At 53.3% G+C, this 14,624-nt stretch overlaps 1 protein-coding gene across 1 annotated transcript; it reads right to left on the bottom strand.

The window, feature by feature from the left end:
* Window positions 1–3,267: 3,267 nt before the first annotated feature.
* Window positions 3,268–7,596, bottom strand: Ptma (prothymosin alpha). Its single transcript, XM_012949612.2, has 5 exons — window positions 7,350–7,596; window positions 4,996–5,067; window positions 4,695–4,788; window positions 4,252–4,325; window positions 3,268–4,005 (listed from the first exon to the last, which is right to left on the bottom strand). The coding sequence occupies exons 1-5, from the start codon at window positions 7,392–7,394 to the stop codon at window positions 3,958–3,960; spliced, it is 333 nt and encodes a 110-aa protein (XP_012805066.1). The 5' UTR covers window positions 7,395–7,596; the 3' UTR covers window positions 3,268–3,957.
* Window positions 7,597–14,624: the final 7,028 nt, after the last annotated feature.

Raw genomic sequence — 14,624 nt, 5'->3', positions numbered from 1 at the left:
ACTGCTGAGCCATCTCTCCAGCCCCATTTTACCTGTTTTATAAATTGAGTTCAGGCCAAACCTCTGAGTACAGGCTAAGATCCTATGGACAGCCTTGCACCCTTCCATAGTTGGTTCTACCCTTGCCCACAAGACTTATGGTGTGGGAAGGACAACTCAGCTACACTTTAAAATTGGAGCACATAGGCTGGGTATGGTGGCGCACACCTTTAATCCCAGCACTTGGGAGGCAGAGGATCTCCGTGAGTTCGAGGCCACCTTGAGAATACAAAATGGATTCCAGGTTAACCTGGGCTAGAATGAGACCTACCTAAAATAAGTAAAAAGTAAAAAAAAAAAAAATTGGGGCTGGAGGGATGGCATTTGCCTGCAGAGCCAAAGGATGCAGGTTCAATCCCCTAGGACCCATGTTAGACAGATGCACATGGTGGCACATGTGTCTGGAGTTTGTTTGCAGTGGCTAGAAGCCCTGGCACACCCATTTTCTCTCTCCCTCCCTATTTCTGTCAAATAAAAAAAAAAAAGGAAGCACACCTGAATCAGGGATTAGGTTGGTGGGTATAGGGGTAAGCCACGCCTGCAACACAAGATCAGATTGAGGGCCTTAAAGATGGACCAGGGTTTCCAGCTCCATGAAGCAGTGTCCACAAGGAAGGGACACTGAGTCCACATAAATGGAGTTGCAGCTCAAGAGAGGGAGGCAAGTTTAGAGAAGGGGAAAGGTAGATGGTGGCTAAGGCCGCTGGCCCTGGCCCATTGAAGGAGCTGCTTTACCGGACTGCACAGAATCCAGCCAGCCCCTTTATTCCCTCTGTGGACACTAGAGGGCGCCCACCGCTCGCGAATGTTTCAACTAGAGTTCTTTGGGAGGCCTAACTAGGCATTATAGAGGGGAAAGCGTGCTCCACTGCAAGGGCTGCACAGGACAAACCTGCTATGCTAGGAAGGATGCATGCTCAGTGCAGGTTTAGATGTCTTCACAAACCCTACCAAGGCAGCACTGATGTCTGGTTTAAGCTCATGCTATTGTCCCATTTTGCAGATAGTGGGGCCCAGCAAACAGCAATCGCAGCTCCATTCATGACTGTCATGGGCCCTTATCTGCTTTTTAGAGACCTCCCTTCCTGTGCTCTAAGCTTGGGAGCATCCCGGACTGAGCTGGCCTAGCAGGACACAGGGGCAGGCCTTCTTTTCTTTTCTGAAAGAGCCAGCATCCGGAGACTATTGGGCAGGCACAGGAAGTCCTACCAAAGCCCCAATCTTGTCCGATATGGGTAGCTCCATGCTGGAGGGTGGCCCAAGCAGCCCAGGGCTAAGCTTCAGCTACTATAAATGATCCTTCTTCTAGCCCAAAGGTGGAGTGAGATGTAAAACGGGGGAGCTACAGGAGTAGGCTGGAAGACCTTGTCTCTAGAACTGTCTTCAAGTTCCCATTTCTCTCCCTCCCAGCACCACCCCTTAACTCTGGCCCTGCCTTCTGTGTTTTTGGAGGTAGGGTCTCACTCTAGATCAGGCTGACCGGTAGTCTCTCTCTCAGGGTGGCCTCGAACTCACAGCAATCCTATCTCTGCCTCCCAAGTGTTGGAATTAAAGGCGTATGCCACCACACCTGGTAACAGCCCTGCCTTTTGAATAGCGTTTCAATCTCCAGACATTTTGTGCTTAAACCCCTTCACAACTTCCTAGGAATCTGGTCCTCACACCGCACACTAGCACCCAACACAGTCCTAGTCAGAAAGCTGCCCCAGCACTGCTAACTCATCCCCTACCCTTACCATTCTCCAGTATCAGCTGAAATGGAAAAGGATATTTCAGTTTTCCTTGTGTTTTTTTTTTTTTTTTTGTAGTTTTTGGTGTACTTCATAAATAGCCCTTCTCACAAGTTGCCCCTTACCCAGACTCAAACCATCTTGTAGACAGGACTCCTTAGTGAAGACAATGCCTCCTCTCCCATCAGGAAAGGCTGGAGTACCAGTTTCTTTTTTGGTTTTTCAAGGTAGTCTTGCTCAGGCTGATGTGGAACTGTAGTTCCTTGAACTCGTGGCAATCCTGTCTCCCAGAGTGCTGTGATTAAAGGCGTGAGCTACGGTACCTGGTTTAGATTTTTGGTAGGGGGCAGGGATGTATGGAGACAGGATCTTACATACATAGCCTTAAACCAATCCACTGGAATTACATGTGGGGGAGTTTAGTACCTGTGCCCCTCTACCCACTTACCACTGCCCCCCCCCCCCACTAGACTGTGGCAGGAACTCCAAGGCTAGTGGCTCCCTTACTCTGACCTCATTAGGACCATAGCTGGGGCACTCACTAGGCAAGACAGCAATGAGTCTTGCACAGCTACACCCCACGCCTCCAGGCCCCTGCCATCAGGTTAAGGATCTGGGAACAATCCTCCATCCCTGAAGTGCCACCTCCACCCAAGTTATTGGGCTCTTATTACCCTTATGTGCAGCAAGCATGGTACCCTCTACAGCTTATTCCCACACCCCAGGTCTGAAAACCAGATTGCCCACTCAATGTGCAAAAAGGCAAGGTGGCTTCTGCTATTAACCAAATGACTTTCTCCTAGAGACCAGAGCTGGCAAGGCTAAGGTTGTATGTATCAGGCTTTTCAGAACATTAAAAACGAACAGTGGCCCATGCCTTTTAGTCTCAGTATTTGGGAGGCACAGGGAGGATTGCCACCAAGACTACCTAGTGAGTTCCAGGTCCATCCTCAGCTACCCTTCCAAAAAAAAAAAAAAAATCCACTGCATAGTCTTGAAGTCTTGGTAGGTAGGATATACCACCACAAGGGGGAAGGCTGAGTTGAGCAGCTAAGTCCGTACTACATGCAAGGCCACAACTGGGAGGAGCCCCTATATTGGCACAGGGTATCTGGCTTGTGCCACTGGCTCCACATGCAACACATTTCTCCAGTGTCTGGAGACACTTCCTTAACACCAGGACCAACATTTGGCATCCAGTGGAGTACTAATTCCCAAGAAAAGGCTGTTGCTACAATCAGGAGGGAACTGAACCAGTAGACAGCCTCACTAATGTCCCCTTAGCCCTGTCCTAACCACCCACACCAAGCCTACTGCCCAAGGGAAAAGTCTTCCAGTCCAGCAGGTTGTCTACATTTCTTCCCCTGGCCTGAACAGGCCCTATATGCTGAGTGTAGTGGTGGTGGCACACATACCTGTAATCCCAGAGTTTAAGGAAGTAGAGGCAGAAGTGTCAAGTACAAAGAAGCTGGCACACAAAAACCAGGCTTGAGAAAGCTTTGTTAGAACAACTCAGCAAAATAAAATTCCGGTTTATTGTTGGACATTGTTTCACACATACATCAAACAGGCCAAAAAAATAAACAGCAACTTCATAGACAAAAAAGGAAAAAAAGAAACCTTTTATCTTTGGCCTTTTTAACCATCTCATACAAACCAACTACTTATAGTACAGCTAGGTACATACACAAAAAAAGTTACTGGAATGCTCGGAATAAGATTGTTTTTTTGTTTTTTTTTTTGTTTTTTTTACAAGGTTTTTTTTTTTTTTCTCCTTTGAGATTATAATGAACATGGTCACACCACAAGTAAAGTCAGAAGTAGGACAGAGAACGCTCTGAAGGCTGGTCTGGTCATCCGTTATCATTAAAAATGGCTGACCCCTAACAATATGTACAAAAATATAAAATGTAAATAAAAAATACAAACAAATTTTCCTTTTAAAGTACTTTTAAGAAAAAAAGCAGGGCCTCGGAAGTTTTGGTTTTCTCCTCCCCTGTTGCAAATTCTCATTGTGGTTTTGGTGGGGTGGTGAAGAGCGTGTGTCATCTGCGGGTGGCGCTGCCCGTGGTTGGCGGGCGGGCCTGCTTCTCTACTCGAAGGTGACCACGTTTAGATTCTGAGACGGGAAGTGGAGGGTGAATAGGTCACGGTGGCCTTTTTTCAATAACTTTTCCTTTTTTGCTGTCTAGTCATCCTCATCAGTCTTCTGCTTCTTGGTATCAACATCATCATCCTGGGCAGAAAACAGTGTCAGACATTAAGCCTTGCCACCATACCTCTGCTCCTGCTTAGATCTTAAAAAACCAAAATCCCTCCCAGGCCTGCAGTAAAATAAAGTGGGGCTGGGCCCTTTCCCATTTCTGCTTTAAGATGTAAGCCATAAGACCTCCATCTCCAGCATCAATGCCTCAGGGGCAGTCTAACTTCCAGAGGCAGGGGGTTACTAGACATCCCACACCCCTCACTGGCCAAAACCTACCTCATCATCTTCAGCTGCCCGCTTGCCCGTAGCTGCCTCCGCCTCCTCATCTTCATCTCCATCCTCTTCCTCACCTGGAGAGAAACAGGGAAACAAGGACCAACAAGTAAACCACACAGCCGATGCCAACTGTACCATAGTTTTAAGGTCCCTAACACTTCCCGAATTAGTGCGCAGGACTAACACCAGATTAACCAGTCTTTTATAGGGGAAGACACTATCCACAAGAGGTCCCTCCAGAACTCCAACCACTCCACTCCTACAGAAAAGGCCAAGAAAACCAGGTGAGGTGGCTTACAGGCCTATATTCCCAGACACTCGAAGCTAGGCAGGAGGGTTGCCACCAAGTTCAAGCCCAGCCTACCCTAGAGTTCAATTCTGCTTCAGAAAACAAACAAAATGCCAAAGAAAGAGCTCAAAGCTGGAGAGACATAAATACTCACCATCACCTTCTTCCTCCTCCTCCTCTTCCTCCCCACCTTCTTCTTCTTCTTCATCTACCTCATTGTCACCCTCCTGTTCTCCATTTTCCTCATTCTGCACAACAAAAAATACATGTATATATATCAGTTATTAGCCAATTGCTTCAAAGCTGGAAGACAGAATATGGCTAGCACTCTTGTCCCTCACTAGAAGTGATGTCAACACCGTGAAGAAACCCGTATATCAATGCCCCCCCAGGGACTTCCTAGCCTAATCAGAGGGAAAAAACTACTTGGGGTAGATAGGAGCAAGGACACTCACAGCATTCCCATTGGCAGGGGCTTCTCTTCCATTCTCTGCCTCCTCCACAACTTCCTTCTTTTCCTTCAAATCCTTCACAAGGCAAGAGGAAACCAGTTAAGTCTTCAGAATAAAACATGGCAAGCAAAAGATTAGCTACCTCAGACGGGCAGGGAGCGGGGGCAACCACTGCCTGTAACCTATTTTCCTTAACCTCCCAGCTCCAGACACACTCAAAAGGCGCCCACTTTGGTGGACCCATTGCCCACAATTTCTCAGCTTTAGAGCTGAAAACCCGCCGGGCCAGGCCGATAGGCCTGGAGCCGTCGCCTAACGAGGACTACTTGTTTCCAGCTGGAGCTCCGCCCTCATAAGGCTTTCTTGGAAGGCAGCAGCTAGGAGTGCCATAAATAAATAAGGTAGTGGAGGGTGGGCGGGGCCTGCGACGAGGGAGCGCTCAGAGACGGACGAATCCAGGAAGGAAAGCGGGCCACCAGGGCCGCCGGGGCCCGAGAGACGGTCAAATGCGGACCCCTTAAGAAACTCAAGTCGCGAACTCCCCTCCCGTCCCTTGGAAGGAGCCGCCTTGCACACGAGGCCAGTGGCCTCATGGCGTCCGCGACACCACACACCTCAGAAGCCGCACTGCCCCGTAACTTTTTCCGCCCGCTCGGCCACCCACGCCGACATGCACCCGAGACCCGAGCGCTGGGAGACGCCCGGGCGCTACCCAGGGAGACCGGTGGGGCACCTGTCGGCGGGTTCGCGCCCGCTCCCGCCCCCTAGCGGCCGAAACCCCGGGGAGGGAGTGGGGGCGGGGTGGAGCCGCTGCGCAGGCGCACAACCCCCGCCCGGCAGACGACGCGCGCGGGCCTCGGCACGCACCGCGCGCACGGAGCACGTGGCCCAGGTCCGCCGAGTGCGCCCGGGCTCTGGAGACTGGCAAGCCCACGGGCAGCGTTCGCCTCAACGAGCCCACGACCCGCCGGCGTGCCCGCTTCTCGCCCGTCAGCCCTGCCCCTGCGGGCACACGCCCCGCTACCGCTTCCGTCGCCGAATTTGGCGGGCAACGTCCCGCGGGAGGCCGCCCGACGTGAGGTCGACGGACTGCTCGGGCCCCGCGGATCGGGGCCGTCGGGAGCGCGCTCCCCGGGGCTCTTCGTCGCGCGCCTCGCGGGAGTTCACCTCAGGGAGAAGTAGTGCGGAGGCCCGCGCAGGGAGGAGGGAAGGGCGCCCCGAAACCCGTTCCCAGGCCCGGTAGGAGGGGGACCGATGACAACTCCTCCCGAGATCCTAGACTACGAGGTCCGTTCGTCCCCGAGGGTCGCCAACCGGGATTAGCGAAGGTGACGGCAGGGCCGCCCAACTTAAGGAGACGCCAAGGGCACTGGAGCTCGTTCCCGCCGGGCGACGAGCGAGGCGCAGACGAGAGCCAAAATTTCAGGGGTGAAAAAAGGGCGGTCCTCCGGCCACGCCGCGCGCCCGCCGAGGGCGGAGACGCTCCCCGGGGCAGGCGGGCGGCGCACCGAACGAAGCGGGGCCGCGGCCGCCGGGAGGACTCGGGCGACAACTAGCAACCACCCGGCCGCGGCGACCGCAGCGCGCGCCCGCCCGCCCGGGCCCCGTGGGAGGACGCCCCTCGCCGCCCCTCGCCTTCCCTCTTCGCCGCCTCCGGCGCGTGGGCTCGCCGCCGGGGTCAAGCCCCGCACGGCCCGGGAAACCCGCGGAGCCCGCTCCCGGCACCCTTCCCCGCAGACGGCGACCACCCACGGCGGCCTGGCCGACGACGCGGTAGCCCCTTCACACCTCCGCCTCCCGACGTCGCGGCCCGACGTCCCGAGTACGCTCCTTGCCGGCCCGCTACACGGCGCGAAAGCCCGCGACCCGGCGCCGAACAAAGAGCGGCGCGACAGGCCGGCCCGGCAGGCGTCCGCCCGCCGCCACTTCCCGCAGCCGCCTGCGCCCGCACACGCACGCGGCACTTCCGACTCCCATCGCGCCCGACTTTCAAAGTTATTTCCGTGCGCCGACAGGGCCACGACCCCCCACCCGGCCCCGCTCCTCCCGCGGCCGCGCCAGCGAGTCCCAAAACAACAAGTTTCCAGCGCTGCAGGGCCGGCGTCTCCCCCGCTACGACTCCCGTCGTCAGAAGCCGCCGGCCCGGCCCGTCTCCCGACCGCAGCGCCGTCGGCCCGCCGCGCTTCCCGCCCCCTCCCCCGCACACAAAAGAGTGGGCAGCGCGGGGGGCACTGGGCTACCCGCGGACCAGGGACTCCTCAGGAGCTAACCGCAGCCGCCTTAGCCCGAGCCAAGCCGCCGCGCGGCGGCGGTGGCTGCGCGCGGACCCCGAGGGGGCGGGCGGCGTCCAGCCTCACCTTGGTGGTGATCTCGGAGCTGGTGTCCACAGCCGCGTCTGACATGGTGGGGCACGCCGGTGAGCCGGTGCAGCGGGCGAAAGAGAAAGCGAGAGTTCGAAGACTCTGGCGAAAAGGCTGCCGGAGTCCGCGGCCGGAGAGAGGGAGGGAAGGCAGGCGACGGTGGAGTCTGCGGCGAGCGGAGAGACGGAGACCAGGAACAATGCAAAGATGGCTTTTCCGAGCAGCCTGTGGGGGACTCACGCGGCGCCAGAACCTTTAATATAGATTAGTGGGCGGAGCTTAGCCACCCTAGTCCCAACGCTATTGGATAATCTCAGGGAGCGGGCGTTCTTTCATTGGCTCGATTCCGAACAATGGGCAAGTGAGCTTAAAGCGGCAGTGCCTCCGCGCGGCCCGCGCTGCGCAGTCGCCTGCTTGTCTGTCAGTCAGGGTCTTGAGTTTGTTGGGTTCTGTCGGCGCCGAGGCCGCGGGAAAAGGGGACGCGCACGCGCGCGGGCGGGCACGGGGAGACGCGCGCTCCCGCTGCTGTTTTGCTGGATCTTCTGACGCAGAAAGCCAAAGCGCGGCAAAGCTAGCTGCCCGCCCAGCCCCCGCCTCCCCCTCCCCGGCTGCTCGGAAGGAGGGGGAGGGCAGAGGAGGCGGCGGCGGGCGCACGACGGCTGCCAGGGAGGGGGAAGGGAAGCCGAGTTTTGGGCGGCGCTTGCCCCGGGCGGTGCCCGCGGACATGCCCAGCCCGCACCTTGGCACCTTCGACTAACAGTTGTCCCTAGTTACTAGTGGACGTGAGTCCAACGACGAGCGACGAGGCTGCCCTCTCTTCCTCGCCTAGCCGCCTCGATCACGCTGGACAGTAATCCCGCCACCCACCCCCAGTGCGGGCGTCCGGAGCCCGCCGACGAGCGGGCTACGCACCCCCTCACACTCGTGTAAGGAGGGGGATTCGATCTCGGTTACGAGCTCCTGCCCACGAACAGAACAGGTCTCAGGAATCGTATCTCATGTCGGTACCCGCCTTCCACTGCTCTGATCATCGTCCGCCCCATAGTGGACCGTGCCGTCGCCACAGCCCCTCCCCCCCAGCCCTCGAGGGTCCTGCCCGATCATCGAAGGTACCCCCCTCCCGGACACTTTGAGAGCTCTGATTAGCACGTGAACCCTGCAGAAAGGGGGAAAATAACCCTCCTGTGAGCCAATAGGGTTAGTCCTTGGGGACTCCTTCAAACTTGAGCCATTTGAAAAAAAAAACCATGCGGAGCCCCGAAAAGAGAACCATGCGGACGCCACACTCAAGATGGCGTTGGCCTGGGCAGGCGTGGCGTGACGTGGCAATCCAAATCACGCAGACAAGTCAAAGGCCGAAGGCTCCAGCGGCCTCATCGCGCTCTCAGCTGGCTGTCGAACGAGTAAGTTTGTTGTGTGAGAAGAAAGACTAGGACGGCCGGAGAGAGGCTCCAGAACCGACCTGCGCCACACACAAGATGGCGGCAGACGGCGGCCGACCGCGCCTGACCAGAAGGGGGCGCCCGACGCGGAAGGCGGGACTCGGGAGCCGCGGGCGCGCACTGGCCGAGAGTGGCGGGCGAACACAAAGTTGACGCTTTGCGTCCTGCCATTGGCAGATCCTGCCGTCTGTCTCTGGGGGTCCGCGGATCTGGGAACCAAGAAAACCCGGAGTTTGGGATCGGAGAAGGCGGACGGATGCCAAGTCCCGCGGAGTTTGAGGTCGCTTTTCCTTGTCCCCTTCTGCGATGGACGATGCATGCGCTCGTCCAGCAGGGAGGAGCTCGCCATGTCCGGTCAGCGTGGTGGCTGCCCTGCATCCCCAAGCACACGTGCCTGTCGGGCCGCTGACCTTTCTGGGCTTTCCCTGTGAAATTCCTTGTTGTTTGACCTGATAAACGTAGGACAGGTGCTGGGCACCCTGCACCCGTTGCCCGGGGAGCAGAGGGGAGGACACACGTGGGGTCCAGCGAGACGACCCACGGTTGGAGACCCCATCCTCTCCAGGTTGGGCATTCGCGCCCTAGCAACTCGCTACGACGTCCCTGAGGACCAGCTCTGCCCAACCCCCGCTCGTCCAGCTGCCTTTCCTGCAGTGTGGAAGGGGGCCCAGAAAAGACCTCGAGCCACAGCCGCCGACCTTTCTTTTGTGAGAGACACAAGGGATTAAGCGCCGCGGTGAACCTGCTGGGCATCCATTAAGCTTCAGTTACCCACCAGAGGTTGTTCCGTGCACAAAATCCCGGTGCAGGGAGAGCTTGGTCTGTGCCACATTTTAGCTCTTAGCCGTCATAGCTCCCTCACTGGCTGGAGAGTGGCCTTGAGCAAGTCGCCTCAGCGTGACTGTTCTGGAATCTGTCCTGAGAGGGACCGGAGAAGCTGGATGAATATGAATTTCCCTCGAAGAACTGCTTTACCTGATCTTGTTCCTTTGCAACTGGCTTTGCTAGAATAGGGTTAGATGGCTCAAACCCATCTGGTAATAGAAGCTCCACTTAAAAATTCACCTGGCACTCCCTGAGCACCTAATGTATACATGACAGTGAGTTTTTGGTTTAGGCTTCAAGTATGTCCATTTATTTTACAAAATACGGTTACAAGATTGAACCACATAAAGTGACATTTTTATAAGTCATAATCAGTTGAAAACCAATTAACATCCACTTCCCCCCTCCTTTCCTTTTTTTTTTTTGTTTTTCAAGGTAGGGTCTCACTCTAGCCCAGGCTGACCTAGAATTCACTCTGTAGTCTCAAGCTGGCCTCAAACTCACTGCTGTCCTCTTACCTCTGCCTTGTGAGTGCTGGGATTTAAGGTATACACCAGTACTCCTGGCCCCTAATTTTTATTTTTTGAGGTAAGGTCTCACTGTAGCTCAGAATGGCCTCAAACTCAGAGATTCTCCTATCTTAGCCTCCCTAGTGCACCACCACACCCAGATATCTTCAGTAGTTTTGAGCTATCAGACACTAAAGGCCCAGAGGTGACTTCTGCTCCACATCTCCTCTATTATTCGTAGTCCATAGTTCTCATCCTTGATTCACTTGGTAACTCCAAGTCCCTTGCTATAACCAAACCATCATCTGCTTTTCTGCTTTGTTTTATTTATGTTTTTGGTTTTTCGAGGTAGGGTCTTGCTCTAGCCCCGACTGACCTGGAATTCACTAGGTAGTCTCAAGCTGGCCTGGAACTCACAGGGATCCTCCTACTTCAGCCTCCTGAGCACTGGGATTAAAGGCATGTGCCACTGCACCAGGTTTATTCTATTTTTGAAAAAAAAAAATTTTTTTTTTCTTTTGGTTTTTCCATGTAAGGTCTCACTCTGGTCCAGGCTGACCTGGAATTAACTCTGTCATCTCAGGGTGGCCTTGAACTCATGGCAATCCTCCTACCTCTGCCTCCCGAGTGCTGGGATTAAAGGCGTGCACCACCACGCCCAGCTTTGAAAATTATTTTTTTATTCATTTGAGAGGTGGAAGACAAGGGAGAGGGAGAGAGAGAGAAAGAGAGAGAGAGAATTGAATGGTCACACCAGGGCCTCTTGTGACTGCAAACTAACTCCCCCAGATGCAGGCTTTACATGAGTACTGGGGAATCAAACCCAGCCCCTGCATTTTCAGTTAAAAGGGCAGGGAGCAGGTTATGGTGGAGTACTCCTGGACTAGAATAAGGACCTACCTCAAAAAAATAAAGTTAGGACTGGAGAGATGGCTCTGTGGGTAAAGGCCTGACAACCCAGGTTCAATTTCTCAATACCCATATGGAGCCAGATGGACAAGGTGGCACATGTATCAAGTTCATTTGTAGTTGCAAGAGGCCCTATCATACCCATTCCCCTCCCCCTGTTTATAAATAAGCAAAGGTATTTTATTTTATTTAAAAAATTTAACTCTTCTTTTTTGTTGTTTTTTTTTGTTATTGTTTTTATCAGGCTAACGTGGAATTCACTATGTAGTCTCAGGGTGGGCTCCAGCTCTTGGCAATCCTCCTGCCTCTGCCTCAGAATGCTGGGATTAAAGGCATATACCACCCTGCCCACTTTACAATTATTTTCAGCCAGGCATGGTGGCACATGCCTTTAATCCCAGCTCTTGGGAGGCAGAGGTAGGAGGATTGCCATGAGTTTGAGGCCAGCCTGAGACTACACAGTGAATACCAGGCAAACCTAAACTAGAGCGAGACCCTACCTCAAAAAAAAAAGATAAAAAATAGCCAGCTGTGGTGACACACGCCTTTAATTCCAGCACCAGGGAGGCAGAGGTAGGAGGATCACCATGTGTTCAAGGCTTCCCTGAGACTACATAGTGAATTCCAGGTCAGTCTGGACTAGAGTGAAACCCTACATTGAGAAAACAAAAACAAATAGATACATTTTAGCTAGGCAAGATGGCATATGCCTTTAATCCCAGCACTTGGGAGGCAGAGGTAGGAGGTTTGCCATGAGTTTGAGGCCAGCCTGAGACTAGTGAATTCCAGGTCAGCTGGGCTAGAGTGAGACCCTACCTCGAAAAACCAAAAGACAAATAAATAAATGAAATTAGTTGGACATGGTGGTGTATGCCTTTAATCTCAGCACTCAAGAGGCAGCGGTAGGAGAATCACCTTGAGTTCCAGGCCACCCTGAGACTATAGTGAGTTCCAGGTCAGCCTGGGCTAGCGAGACCCTACCCTGAAAAAGAAAAAGAAAATTAATAAAAAAAAAAATTGCTGGAGTTACTGAGACTGTAAAGAGCATCCTTTCCCCAGTGATGTCTCTCTCTGTTTCTGAATGTGTTATTCTCCTGGCCCCAGTCACTTCCTCTCATAGATGCATCTTGTCTTTTACTGCCTCAGAGGCAAGAGGTGAGGCATTTCCATGGCCTTGTGTCTCAAATCCTTCATGACAAGCTGGTGAGCCCTGGTAGGTCTTATTTCTTCCTCTCCTAGATCTGTTCTAACAGACCCACAGTATGCGCAGACCTGCCTTAGAGCTGTTCTATGTGAGGGGCCCCAGACGGCCTACGGGCATATTTATTTTGGTGGAATTTTTTCGAGGGTTCCCAGTCAGCCACTGACCTGACTCATTTATTTCATCAGTCTGCCTTGGTAGGCTATTGGGTTGCAGCCTAGGCTTACCCCTAAGCCACCTCCAACATGTATGTCCCCAATCAACCATCTCACATTTCTGCTTGAGTCCTAAAATAGACACAATGCATATTTGGCATAAGGCTTTCTGAGTTCAAATCCCAGTCCTGCCACTTGACGCTTATGTAAAATCAGGCAAAGGAGCTACTTTCTTGCCTCTGAAAAGAAGAGAAGGGCAGGACAGAGATAGCTTAGCTGTTAAGATGCTTGCCTGTGAAACCTAAGGACCCAGATTTGATTCCCCAGTACCCATGTAAACCAGATGCAAATGGTGTCGCGTGTGCTTGGAATTAATTTGCAGTGGGTAAAGGCCCTGGTGCACCCATTTGTATTCCACCCCCACTATTTCCACCACTTATTTCCCTCATAAATAAATAATTTTTTTTAAGGTAGAGATAAGCCGGGTGTGGTGGTGCACACCTTTAATCCCAGCAGTCTGGAGGCAGAGGTAGGAGGATTGCCATGAGTTTGAGGCCACCCTGAGACTACTTAGTGAATTCCAGGTCAGCCTAGAGCGAGACTCTAACTCTAAAAATAAAAAATAAAAAAGAAGAAGAAGAAAGAAAGCTAAAACAATAAATAAGTAGAGATAACATGATAGTTCCTATTTTACAGGACTACTGTGGGAACTAAATGACTAAATATTCAGAACCAACTGAAAGAGTCTAGCACATTCAGGGAAACATGCCCTCAGGACGCCTCTTCCAGCTGCCTTCTGTATTTAAGTGTATTGGAGTTTGGGTATTTGTAGAACTTTGGAAAAGGGAATGTCTTCAGCCGATTCTTCCCGTGTTCAATGACAAATGAGTGCCCTGATCTCACTAGTCTTTTGAAGTCCATGATTTGGTGCCCAGCATGGTTGGCAGCCCCTCAGAAGACTGATGGAGTCTGGAAGACAGCTTCAGTGCAGCAGATCTCAAAAACTCCCGCCTTCCCGCCCTTCAGAATCCCAGGAGTTTCAGGCTGTGGTTTTCTCGCTGGGGCGGCAGGGCCTGGGGAGATGCCAAGTGCCTTTCAACCCTCCCGCCTTGCAGCAGCAGGATTGTGAAAGAGCACCCCCAATGGCTGCTTGCCTCTCAGCACGCCCAGGCCTGCCCGTCCTCTGTGCCCTCCCTGTACAGCTGGGCAAGAGGCTCTGCTCTTGGTACCCACACAGGTCTGGCCACCCCAGGAGGCTCCTGCTCAGCAGGGAGAGGGTGGGGAATGTCTCTTGACATTTGAAGCCTGCCCTCAAACCTGTGCCAAGGCCTGCAGAACCCTGGTGAGCGCCAAAGTAATGTAAGGATGCTGGGGGAGGTGACTGTACAAGTGCCCATGGTCACCACCCTTGGGCACCAGAGTGCTGTCGTGCCAGGCTTCTTCTACCCATGGCCCCTACTGCAGATCCAGGAATCCAGTGCCTGCTGCGCCTTTTCCTGGCCCCTTCTCTGCATCCCAGTGCTTGTGTGCACTTATTTGCATAGCTAAGCTTGTGGGTGTTTTGCTTAATCTCTGGTTAGTTGGCAAGTGGGTGGGCCCAGTCTCACCATGGCATAGGAAAGCGCTGGCTGGGGGAACACATGAACTGGCACACACCTGGGAAACTGCCTTTGAAGACACAAAGAGCATTACAAGTGAGAAGAAGGTGGTCTTCTCCATGGAACCTTGAATTTATGTACCCAAGCCCCTCCAGATGGGAGTCCAGCAGGACCAGGAACACCAAGGAGAGGCATCATGAGGTCGCACAGAAAACCTCCCAAACAGCACTCTGGAACAGTAAGGGCGTCTGCTCAGATCCCGGCATGGAGGTAAATTTGTCTCTAGATGTGAGTCTTCTTGGGAGGGGAATGGGAATGCTCTCAGACTTCTTTCTTTGAAAAGGAGTCTCTCCTCTGAAAGGTTCTCTGCAGTTATTAAGATAAAAAAATCACATACTTACGTAAACATTTCTGTAGCAAGATCTCAAAACAACCAGGCACTCAGGAGGTAGAGGTAGGAGAATCACTGAGTTTGAGGCCGCTTTGAGACTACACAGTAAATTACAGGTCAGCTTGGGCTACAGTGAGACCCTACATTGAAGAACCAAAACAGGGCTGGAGAGATGGCTAAGTGGTCAACGCGCTTACCTGCAAAGCTAAAGGACCAAGGTTTGATTCCCTGGGACCCACATA

The sequence above is a fragment of the Jaculus jaculus genome, chromosome 4 (assembly GCF_020740685.1).
Source record: "Jaculus jaculus isolate mJacJac1 chromosome 4, mJacJac1.mat.Y.cur, whole genome shotgun sequence".
Taxonomy (NCBI): domain Eukaryota; kingdom Metazoa; phylum Chordata; class Mammalia; order Rodentia; family Dipodidae; genus Jaculus; species Jaculus jaculus.
This window is presented reverse-complemented; position numbering and strand designations above follow the sequence as displayed.